Genomic DNA, 12,441 nt, shown 5'->3' with positions numbered 1-12,441 from the left:
TGGTGCAGACATGCTGGGTTTTACGATGCCCCTGGATGCCAGAAGTGATTCTTTCTCCCTCTCTTTACTTAACATCTCAAACTCATGTTCTTTTGTTCTGTTTGCTTTCGCTCCAAACATGTTATCTCTCACATTCCCTATAGGGATTGCTTTGTGGCTACAACAATGAAATGCCAAAGCCCAGAAACTTTCCCCAAGCTTTTTGTGAATTGTTAATTTCTTATTGGCAACCACAGAACAAAAACTTTGGTTATGCTTTCTTTGAAGAGGTTCTTTCTTAAATCATACAAAATGCATCCATTGTTTTTCAAATGACATGGCACCAGGTCAATAATCATTGATGACATACTCATTACTCACATAGAAAAAAATCACACCCGTGTGAAGCTCTTATCGTACATCATCATATCTCATTCCGGCCAATCACAATTTGCGTCCTCACCTTCGTCATCAATGTTTGTGTTACGCAATGTTTGTTTACACAAACTCAAAAATGTCCATTGTCAATGGCATTTTAATGTTTGTGTAGGACAAAGTTTGTGCACACACACCAAAAGCTGGACATAGGCGCCCCTCAAACATCACACTCATGTGAAGTGAGGGTCGCTCTTATCATCATACATCATCATATACCGTGCTCAGCCAATCAAATCATCACATTCCGTGCTCAGCCAATCAAATCATTTCCGTGGGACACACACAGACACACAAAGCTGGGCATAGGAGATACTTATACTTGACATCTTAGAAATGGCAACATTATCTGAAGAAGGTGCTAAAGTTGCTAAATCAGAAGTCAAATAATGAAAATGTATTTAACAAAAGCTACTTGATATCCAGGGTGGCAGTTTATGCTCAGTATAAGTGCATGTCCTGCTCATATATATATATATATATATATATATATATATATATATATATATATATATATATATATCTCTCTCTCTCTCTCACTGATAGCGCCCATGAGAAACCAGTTCATGCAAATGTGAGCTTGGCTGATTAGATTGCAAACAGTGTGTGGAAGTCTTGTCCAAATGATCTCTGAATCATTAAATGTCTGGACCTACATCTAAAAGGCCATCCAATCCTGCTTCTCATTTGGCTGCACACTGCAATGCAGATGGAACGAGGCTGATAGTACCGTCAATCTCAATGACGGTATGTTTAGCATTCAGAACACCAGCCCAGACCCCCATCACGTATGCATGTTGAAGTGTCCAATAACGATTAGTTGCTTAAGAGATTTCTTGCCTTTCTCTTCCTTCTCTCTAACCTTCATCCCTTTTTGTGAGGCTCAAATCATAACGGCCTCAAATTAAGTTTCAGCAGAGCTGCTTCTGTGTGCTGAGAATATATCAACAGTGAGATATATGCTCATAGGGGATGAGGAAAATAAACTTCAATAATAAGATTTACTGGAGCGATGTAATGCTTTCATTTTTAATCCCTGGGTCTGATATTGGTGCTAGGGGCGCTCTATGTAAGGAAATCAGACACATTGCATGAATCAAATGGTAGATTGATCACACTCCACTCTACTCTAATGCTTCTCTCAACTTCATAGGGGTGAATTTGCAGTAGGTACAGCAGCCATATAAAACTCAATCCCTTGTCTAAATGGAGGGAAAGGACACCTTGAGGAGACATGGGTCCCATGTGACACCATCCCAACCAATCCCTGTGCACCATCACCCCCTACAGAGGCTCGACAAGTCACCTTAGCGATCAGTAACCGACTCCCCAGCCCCTGTTTTATAAATATTCAATGCGTACTAAAGATAACCTAGCTTGTGTGCTGGGGAGAGAGAGCTGTTTAGAATGACAGATTTGTCATTATATGCCACTTTGGCCTACAAAGGTCAGGTTTGATAAATATTGAATGGCTTTGGTCACCATATGTCTCTGTCAATGTATGGCTTTGAAAGAAATGGAATGACAAGCAGAATCAGCAATCCAATCAGAGCATATTGTTTACAGTAAAGTAGGTGATCACATAAGTATCACCATCTGTGAACGTGGGATTTATCAAGAGCCTCCAATACATGGCTTTTGAACATTATTATTATTTTTATTTAAAATTTGTTTAAACTAGAGCACTAAATAAATCGTATTGCCAGCCAAGTCTATGGAGTTTAGTGTTTGTTTAGGGCAGTAAATGACGACATAAGACGTCATATGGCCAATATAAATACATCTTACGCCCCTCACTTCACACAAGTGTGATTATTTTAAAACAATGTTGCCCTTCTGTCAGGCTGGACACGAGGCGGAGCTGAAGAGACAGGGAACGTACCAGCTGGGGGGAGGAAAAAGGGACAGCCCAAAACCGTGTTGGATAGAGAAGATGGCCTACTGTATGCTCCACTGGGAGCACTGGGTAAGTAAGTATCCTTCTGTCAGTAGTTTGTAATACTTCTCTACTTGCAGTAGGAACCATTATCTTGCCAAAAGTCCCCCTATCCAGTATCCACATACACTGGCTGTGTACCTGATAACATTTCATAATCATGTCCTCTTCCAAGCCTGATGTATGTCCTTGAATTATTGTGTCTGAGACTCTGCCTGAAAACAAAAGTGAAGTAAAAAATAAGTCTCGCAGCACTTTGGCTTCTTGGCCAAAGTGCTGGCTTTCCCCTCCGGTTAGCTTAAAAGTTGATTTCCCTCTAGAAGGCAATTGGCGAAGTAGCCAGCCAGCTCTGCTGTAAGCATCCCAGTCTACGTATGAATAATATATGTAGTGACCACCATACTGCATTTTTAAAAATAGAGGATCTACAGTGCTTAGCTACCCACAACATACCAAGTCACTCGCCTGTTAGGTTTCATGCCTATTTGAACACGCTTTTAGAGGAAGATGGTTGAATATGTACACACGCAATAAAGGCTCGCTCGGTGTGGTTGCTCAATTCGATGCCACGACTGTTCATCGGACCTAGATGGCCATGGCCTCAATAAGTCAAAATCACATGCCATCTATATGTTTCTGCTCTAACTTATTCATACGACTTGCCAATAGCCAGAAGTGTTTGTGCACATGAATATTTCATCAGCTAATATCCATCTATAAAGGTCAGTGTCTTGTGGGGCCGTGTATTGTAAACCATGTAGAAATGATTTTAAACCAGCTTGACAAGTGCCACTAGTCGCATGTCACTGACACTGTTGGTATGGGAATTGGAATATGTCTTATGTAAGTGAATGAATGGTTTATTTTCGGTCTTTGTTTACAAATCAAATCAAAACACTGTACTTGTGTGGACTTCAAAATCATCATCAGAAATGTATCCAATCACATCACAAAAAAGGCATATAGGCTGAAGCACAATGCTTATTATTTGCATATCCTTTACAATCCCTAAAACATTCAATTTTTAATATTTAAAAATAAAATCACACCCGTGTGAAGTGAGGGACGCTCTTATCATCGTAAATGATCATGTCTATTTGCTCAGACACTATGATGTAAAATTGTCAATTTGTGACAAAAATAGACACTTAGCCAATTTGCTCAGACACATGACGTAAATTCTCCATTCATTGTCAATGGGAATTTAATGTTTGTGTGATGACAATCTACACCAATAGCTGAATATAGGAGGGGCTAGCGCCCCCCAAATATAAAAGCTAAAATATGAGCAAGATAAAAGGCTTTTTTTACTTAAAGGAGCATTCAGTGATTTGGGTGGTTTGGAAAATGACATGGTCCGCCCTGGTAACAAGAGTATGCACATGCACACGCTCTACAGTGGGGGGAGACACAACAGGCCAACAGCACACGCACCAATGCCCGCCCCGCTCGATTCTGATTTGAGGAAGGCCCCCTCTATCCTGATTGGATGAAAGCTTTCTCACCCACCACCAAAACCGAAACTAGGGTTTTTTGACGCCTGCAGTTCACTGGGGACAGGGAGGAACTAATTATATGGTCAGCACACTCTATAGTAGGGAGGATTATCACACAAAAAGAAAGAAAAAAGTGATATTTGAATTAAGTGAAATCACTGAATATACCTTAATACTGTACTTTCCTTCTCTTAGTTTAAAAAGACTTTGAAGTGTGTGTGTGTGTGTGTGTGTGTGTGTGTGTGTGTGTGTGTGTGTGTGTGTGTGTGTGTGTGTGTGTGTGTGTGTGTGTGTGTGTGTGTGTGTGTGTGTGTGTGTGTGTGTGTGTGTGTGTGTGTGTGTGTGTGTGTGTGTGTGATATCTTTTTAATGTAGTGAAGTAAAAAATGAAAGTTAATTGTACTGTCCTGCAATCTGCCTGTTAATAGCCCCACTCTCCCATATAAAAATCCAGCAAAGGCAGTGGATATAGTCATTCACATATATGGCCTCTTTTGTTAAGAAGTTGGTGTCTATGATGATGACTGTTATGGATACAGTATGTAATACTTGTGGGAAAAGTGTCTAAAGCACACAAGACTAGACTTCATAAATCATGAATCCAGTCGGGAATCAGGATGAAGGGTTTTTTAAATGCAATTTTATCCACTTGGAAAATGTCAACTGGTCTGTCAGTGTGCATATAACTGTCACTGGCGGGTTTCTTCTGATTAATCTTTGGTGGTAATCCATGCATGTAAATGGTAAATGGTGCATTTATATAGCGCCTTTATCCAAGGCGCTTTACATAGATTGTGCATTACGGCCTGGGCCATGGCTCAATGGTCCAGGCACCTTGGCTGGTAATCCAGTCTGGCAGTGTGCCGCGGGTTCGACTCCCGATCCGGACGGCCTTTACTGCATGTCTTTCCCCCATCTCTCTCCCCATTTCCTGTCAGCCTACTGTCTGTCCCTCCATGAAAAATATAAAATAAAGGCGAAAGCCATGCAAGATACCAACCAGCACATCGGGAGCAATTTGGGGTTGGGGTTCACTAATGCAACACTAATGAAATACTAAACGCTAATGAAACACTAAACACTAATGAAACACTAATGAAACACTAAACACTAATGAAACACTAATGAAACACTAATGAAACACTAAACACTAATGAAGCACTAAACACTAATGAAACACTAACACTAAACACTAATGAAACACTAAACACTAATGAAACACTAATGAAATACTAATGAAACACTAATGAAACACTAATGAAACACTAAACAAACACTAAACACTAATGAAACACTAATGAAACACAAAACACTAATGAAGCACTAAACACTAATAACACTAAACACTAATGAAACACTGACACACTAAACACTAATCTAACACTAATGAAACACTAAACACTAATGAAACACTAAACACTAATGAAACACTAATGAAACACTAAACTAATAACACTAAACACTAATGAAACACTAATGAAACACTAAACTAATAACACTAAACACTAATGAAACACTAATGAAACCCTAAACTAATAACACTAAACACTAATGAAACACTAAACTAATAACACTAAACACTAATGAAACACTAATGAAACACTAAACTAATCACTAATGAAACACTAATGAAACACGAAACACTAATGAAACACTAATGAAACACTAATGAAACACTAAACACTAATGAAACACTAATGAAACACTAATGAAACACTAAACACTAATGAAACACTAAACACTAATGAAACACTAATGAAACACAAACACTAATGAAACACTAATGAAACACTAAACACTAATGAAACACTTAACACTAATGAAACACTAATGAAACCCTAAACTAATAACACTAATGAAACACTAAACTAATAACACTAATGAAACACTAAACTAATAACACTAAACACTAATGAAACACTAATGAAACACTAAACTAATAACACTAAACACTAATGAAACACTAATGAAACACTAAACACTAATGAAACACTAATGAAACACTAAACACTAATGAAACACTAATGAAACACTAAACACTAATGAAACACTAATGAAACACAAACACTAATGAAACACTAATGAAACACTAAACACTAAACACTAATGAAACACTAAACACTAATGTAAACACTAAACACTAATGAAACACTAATGAAACGCTAATGAAACACTACTTCATCGTCGCGTTTTGGCATTTCCAGCGATAAAAAATGCGCATCGTCGCGTTTTGGCATTTCTAGCGATGAAAAACGTGCATCGGCGCGTTTTGGCATTTATAGCGATGAGAAGCGTGCATCGTCGCGTTTTGGCATTTCTAGCGTTGAAAAACGTGCATCGTCGCGTTTTGGCATTTCTAGCGATGAAAAACCATACCATACTAAACACTAGTACTAGTGTTTTAGTATGGTTTAGCACTAGTACTAAACACTATAGTATGGTCCATACTATAGTATGGTCCATACTATAGTATCATACTATAGTATGGACCATACTATAGTATGGTCCATACTATAGTCCATACTATGGACTATAGTGTTTCTAGCATTTCTAGCGTTGAAAAACACGCATCGTCGCGTTTTGGCATTTCTATCGATGAAAAACGCGCATCGCTGTGTTTTGGCATTTCTAGCGATGAAAAACGCGCATCGGCATTTCTAGCGATGAAAAACGCGCATCGTCGCGTTTTGGCATTTCTAGCGATGAAAAACGCGCATTGTCGCGTTTTGGCATTTCTAGCGATGAGAAGCGTGCATCGTCGCGTTTTGGCATTTCTAGCGTTGAAAAACGTGCATCGTTGCGTTTTGGCATTTCTAGCGATGAAAAACCATACCATACTAAACACTAGTACTAGTGTTTTAGTATGGTTTAGCACTAGTACTAAACACTATAGTATGGTCCATACTATAGTATGGTCCATAATATAGTATGGTCCATACTATACTATAGTATGGACCATACTATAGTATGGTCCATACTATTGTTACTAGTGTTTCTAGCGTTTCTAGCGTTGAAAAACGCGCATCGTCGCGTTTTGGCATTTCTAGCGATGAAAAACGCGCATCGTCGCATTTTGGCATCTAATGCATTCTTCTGACTGAAAAATGATAAATGATAAAATGTTGAAAATGTCACCCAGCAGCTCAGATTCTGCAACGTATTTTGTGTCTGCAATGTCAGGACTGTCTCTAATGCATTCCTCTGACTGAAAAATGATGAATGTTGAAAAAATGTTGAAAAATGTTGAAAATGTCACCCAGCAGCTCAGATTCTGCAACGTCTATTGTGTCTGCAATGTCAGGACTGTCTCTAATGCATTCCTCTGACTGAAAAATGATGAAAAATGATGAAAAATGATGAAAAATGATGAAAAATGATAAATGTTGAAAAGATGTTGAAAATGTCACCCAGCAGCTCAGATTCTGCAACGTCTATTGTGTCTGCAATGTCAGGACTGTCTCTAAAATGTAATCATTTTTCATCATTTTTTCAGTCAGAGGAATGATTGTGTCTATTGTCTATTGTGTCTGCAATGTCAGGACTGTCTAATGCATTCCTCTGACTGACAAATGATGAAAATGTTGAAAAAATTATGAAAAATGTTGAAAATGTCACCCAGCAGCTCAGATTCTGCAACGTCTATTGTGTCTGCAATGTCAGGACTGTCTCTAATGCATTCCTCTGACTGAAAAATGATAAATGTTGAAAAATGATGAAAAATGTCACCCAGCAGCTCAGATTCTGCAACGTCTATTGTGTCTGCAATGTCAGGACTGTCTCTAATGCATTCCTCTGACTGAAAAATGATGAAAAAATGATGAAAAATGATAAAAGAAAATGTTGAAAAAATGTTGAAAAATGTTGAAAATGTCACCCAGCAGCTCAGATTCTGCAACTTCTATTGTGTCTGCAATGTCAGGACTGTCTCTAAAGTTTCATCATTTTTCATTTTTTCAACATTTTCATCATTTTTCAGTCAGAGGAATGCATTAGAGACAGTCCTGACATTGCAGACACAATAGACGTTGCAGAATCTGAGCTGCTGGGTGACATTTTCAACATTTTTCAAAAAATGTCGTCATTTTTCATTTTTCATCATTTTCATTTTTCAGTCAGAGGAATGCATTAGAGACAGTCCTGACATTGCAGACACAATAGACGTTGCAGAATTTGAGCTGCTGGGTGACATTTTCAACATTTTTCTAAAAAAAAATTCAACAAGGTGCTTTGGATTTACCAATCCAACGCACCTTTGGTAAATCCAAAGCACCTTTGGTAAATCCAACGCACCTTTGGTAAATCCAAAGCACCTTTGGTAAATCCAACGCACCTTTTGGTAAATCCAAAGCACCTTTTGGTAAATCCAAAGCACCTTTGGTAAATCCAACGCACCTTTGGTAAATCCAAAGCACCTTTGGTAAATCCAACGCACCTTTGGTAAATCCAACGCACCTTTGGTAAATCCAACGCACCTTTGGTAAATCCAAAGCACCTTTGGTAAATCCAACGCACCTTTGGTAAATCCAAAGCACCTTTGGTAAATCCAACGCACCATTTTTCAACATTTATTTTTCAACATTTTTCATCATTTTTCAGTCAGAGGAATGCATTTGAGACAAGGGTAAATCCAAGCCACAAAAAAAAACATTTAAAATAATACATTTTAGGCATTTTACTGCCTGGACCACAATCGTTTAAGTTTGATATTTGTTATTTCTTCCCAACAACTGATTTGAGAGCAGTGAAGCCGAGATCACGCCTGTTCGAGAGAAGAGGAGCAGAGATCACACCTGTTTGTGCAGCATTAGAAGAAAAAAAGTCTTACTGGAGCATTACAATGCACATCCCCCATGTGCATCCACCATCCCTACAGGCCAATGAAAACACTGCAGAGCCTTTAATTATCCGGTATACCAATAGGAGGCTATGGTTTCACAGCCATTTTTTTGAGCGGATGCTGGGAAAATCTTTCTTTATTAGCCTCAGCCATAGCCAAAGATCTACTGTACTGTACTGTATGGATGAGGGAGCAGTTACATAGGCTTATAGAGCAGAGGAGACTCAACATTTCCCCTGAGCAAGCATTTTCCTACAGTGCCAAAGAAAAACCGCCCTAAAACAGGAAGAAGCTTCAATCAGAACACAACTCTATGGTAGGCCATCTGCCTTGACCATGTCAGGGGAAGAGAGAGAAATACAGAGATACATGAGACATATACCAAGTTACCTCGCTTATATCACTTATTTCTACATACACTACACTATATATATATATTTCTACATACACTACACTATATATATATATATATATATATATATATATATATATATATATATATATATATATACAATATATTGATTTTTTTACTGCTATGCGCTGACACAGCTCTGTTTACACATTCCTTTATTCCTTTTAATTGTAAATTAAATTTTGACTGTTTTATTTCACACTTGCTTTGGCAATGTATATGTATCTCATGCCAATAAAGCAGGTAAAGGAAGTAAGATATTGGGTCCTTTACTCCTTGTCCATACAGAGCAAAACTTGGAGCAGAATACAAAAGACTGACATCCACTACTTAATTAAAGTTCATTATTCTGCGAGAGGTCACATCTGAGGTTTCTGATATTAATGCAGCAGTCTCCTTGGCGAGAAACTTCAATGGCAGTACGCTGTAAAATTGTGAGTGTTAATTTAGCTCTGAGAGAGTGTTAAAATATTCATGTACGGCCATTTGTACCAATAGGCGTCCATGATTTCCCTCTCGGACTTAATTCACCAAGGATTTTGCAGTGTAGCTCATTCAGGCTAGTTGGCTGCCGAGATGGGTGTTTCTCTCCCAGGATTAATGGTCCCATAGAACGCCCAAAATAAAGCCACTCTCCCCACAGCTCATTAACTACGATCTAGTACGGAGGGAATGGGAAATCAGCCAGGGGGGTCAATCCTCAGAGTCAAACTCGTTGAACTCTGGTGTCGTAGAAACACAGTGACACCATATAGGAAATTGGAATCCAAGGTCGAAACGGCGATCGGCTTCCTGAGCGATCTACCGTATTAAGGAGAATTGGGAATTCTCCACACCTCTGTCTACAGTACCAGACATGGCTGAGGAACGTTTTTTGGAGACTGGCGTTGTTGGAGCACAGACGTCTCCAGCGGCTGGTGCCCGTGGTGTGGCAGCGTGAAGCAGCCTCACGGGTCAGGACCTGCATCACTCTAAATCAACCTCTCCCAGCAGCTTCGGACCCTTTTAACTCTATGTCCACATTCCATTAAGCTGTGGATTCTCTGTGGTTCCTCATGCATGCAGGGCTACTGACGAATTGAATAAGTGTTAGTGTTGTCAGGACTCAGGCGTAACTCCTCCACGGCCACTTGGAAAACTGTCTATATAACACTCCAACTCAGCCACTGGGTGTCCAAGCAATGAAGTAAAAGCCATGACGTCACATGGTGAATGACATTTTTGATGATTAAAGGGTAATTTTAGAGATTTTTGCTATAATAGCTATCAAAGTCCTAGTCGTTGAACATAACCTAAATTAAGCCAGGTGTCATTGAACTACTCTCTGGCCCCGTTTCCACCGTGGTTGAACCAGTTCCGTTATTTTTTCCCGCCTAATTTTGTGTTTCCACTGAAAAATAATTTGTTCAGAACCCTAAAAGTTGTTTCGGAATGGTGCTTTAAACTGGTTTGCAGTTTTCAGCTGGTTCCATGAAAGCACCACGGTTCCAAGGATCTAGAACGGAACCAGTTCTAGAACATACGTTCTTTTGGTGGAAAAGGGGCCTTTGTGATGCAGGGATATAGGTTACATCTGGCTATATTAAATGGACCTAAGCTAGTTGAGATTCACCATCTGTCTTGATTTATACTTGATTGTGAGCTGGTAGGGTGACCAGATCCAAACTGTTCATTTGAGGGACAGAAGTATCGCTTGTGTGGGACAAGTGGGATGGGGGGACGGTACTGGAGTACCGGGTTAGCAACTTACTACTTGAGTTGCTATTAAATGCCTTGATGTCATATTCGACCATAGGCCTATTGGCTATCATTTATAAACTCCTCTGGTATTTCACATTTTGTTTTAAAATTGAACAGGCTTAAAAACACATCTTGCATGAAGAGACAATGAGAAAGCTTTATTATTATTAACTATTAGGGAACTAACTATTAGGGCATTTGAACACTGATGCAATTGTCTACCAGGCACAATGTGGGACAGGATGGGTGTACAGACATCTCCAGTGGCTGGTGCCCGTGGCGTGGCACAGTGCTGGTGTCACACATCAGATCTAGCTACAGTATAAGTGCAACCATCACGTCAGTATAAGTCAGACTTTATTTTCTCTTGCATCTTGTATGATATCTGTGTCCAAGAAGATTACTGATTGTGACTGACTGAGATTCATGGAGCAGCAAACCCAGGACATTTCTAACCAACCTGTTAAAATTGCTTCTTCTTTTTTTCAGAGATCAGCATGTCTATACAAAGCAAATTGTAGTCCTAATTCTATGCACTCATTTGATTAAAGTTTTTAGGCTTCCTAATTTTTGTAAGTGCAATTCCAGGTTCCATTTGAGTCTGGCAACCCCCCCATCCCTCCCATTTCTTATTGTACATTGATCTGTTTCACCACAAGACACAATTCATCTTTATTTATTACCCAGAATGTCCCATCTTACTCCCAAGGGGGGCACCCTAATTAAACAATTTGTCCATAGTGACTGTATAGGCAGGAGTCGCGTGGTCTCTCCCATGATAACCAGTGAGGATTTAACAGGGAATCAATGCTCTCTGATATATACCTCCCTAAGGTCAGGAAGTAGACTCCAGGATAGCTCTGTAGTCTACTAGAGTACAGACGTTTCACTGTGCAATTAAAGGAGAGTTTCCTCTCCTAAACAGCCATGGAAGAAGTACCGTGGCCTGAATTCAAAAGTATATTGGCATCAAAATATACTTACAGTAGAAAAGAAAAATATTTTTTTTCTACAATATTTGCCTCTGGAATGTAGTGGAGTATAAGTATAATGTATTTAAAAAGTAGCTAAAAATTCTCCTTAAGAGTACTTGAGTTAAATGTGTTACTTACACCCCTGCTAGACTGATCTACAGTATGAACACCAATGTCTTTTATTACACCTTACAAGATACTTAAATGTTCTACACACCAATTACTTTTATATTATAATTAAAATTACCTTTTTTTTAATCCATACATTGCATTGTAGTTTCATACTCAAATTATGAGTCTCCATTGTTTTTTGTCGGCCTAATACTGTACATTTTAGTCAAAAATTCACACTTTTTCCATTTACAACATTAATATCTACATAAACGTTCAGATTTCAAATATGAAGTACTTGATGGCGTCACAAAGCCGGGTTTATGTCCACTATATTTCACCTTCTTTTTTGTACTTTGTGACATGTTGTACTCGGGGTGTCCTTGAAAAAGAGAGCATGCTCTCAATGGGCTCTAATCATCGTACATCATCATCAAGAATGGTGGTCCCTTATTGGCCAAGGGTGCCACCGACATACATTTGCCGATTTGCTCAGACACATATGACGTGAATTCTCCATTC

At 38.9% G+C, this 12,441-nt stretch overlaps 1 protein-coding gene across 8 annotated transcripts in view; it reads left to right on the top strand.

The window, feature by feature from the left end:
- Positions 1-12,441, top strand: part of LOC306942446 (uncharacterized protein) — a 35,824-nt gene that overhangs the window by 2,635 nt on the left and 20,748 nt on the right. For 4 of the 8 annotated variants that reach the window (XR_013792295.1, XM_079528330.1, XM_079528329.1 and 1 more), the window contains exon 2: positions 2,258-2,384. Coding sequence is in view for 3 of the 8 variants with exons in the window: in XM_079528330.1 (XP_079384456.1) it covers positions 2,348-2,384 (37 nt within the window). In the remaining 5 variants the exon portion in view is untranslated. Of the gene's footprint in view, positions 1-2,257; positions 2,385-8,587; positions 9,118-12,441 lie in introns of those variants that run through there. The other 4 variants (XR_013792294.1, XR_013792296.1, XR_013792297.1 and 1 more) reach the window with 3 other exon arrangements.

This window comes from Electrona antarctica, assembly GCF_951216825.1.
Source record: "Electrona antarctica genome assembly, chromosome: 18".
NCBI lineage: Eukaryota > Metazoa > Chordata > Actinopteri > Myctophiformes > Myctophidae > Electrona > Electrona antarctica.
The sequence above is the reverse complement of the archived record's forward strand: the minus strand, read 5'-3'. Positions and strand labels throughout refer to the sequence as shown.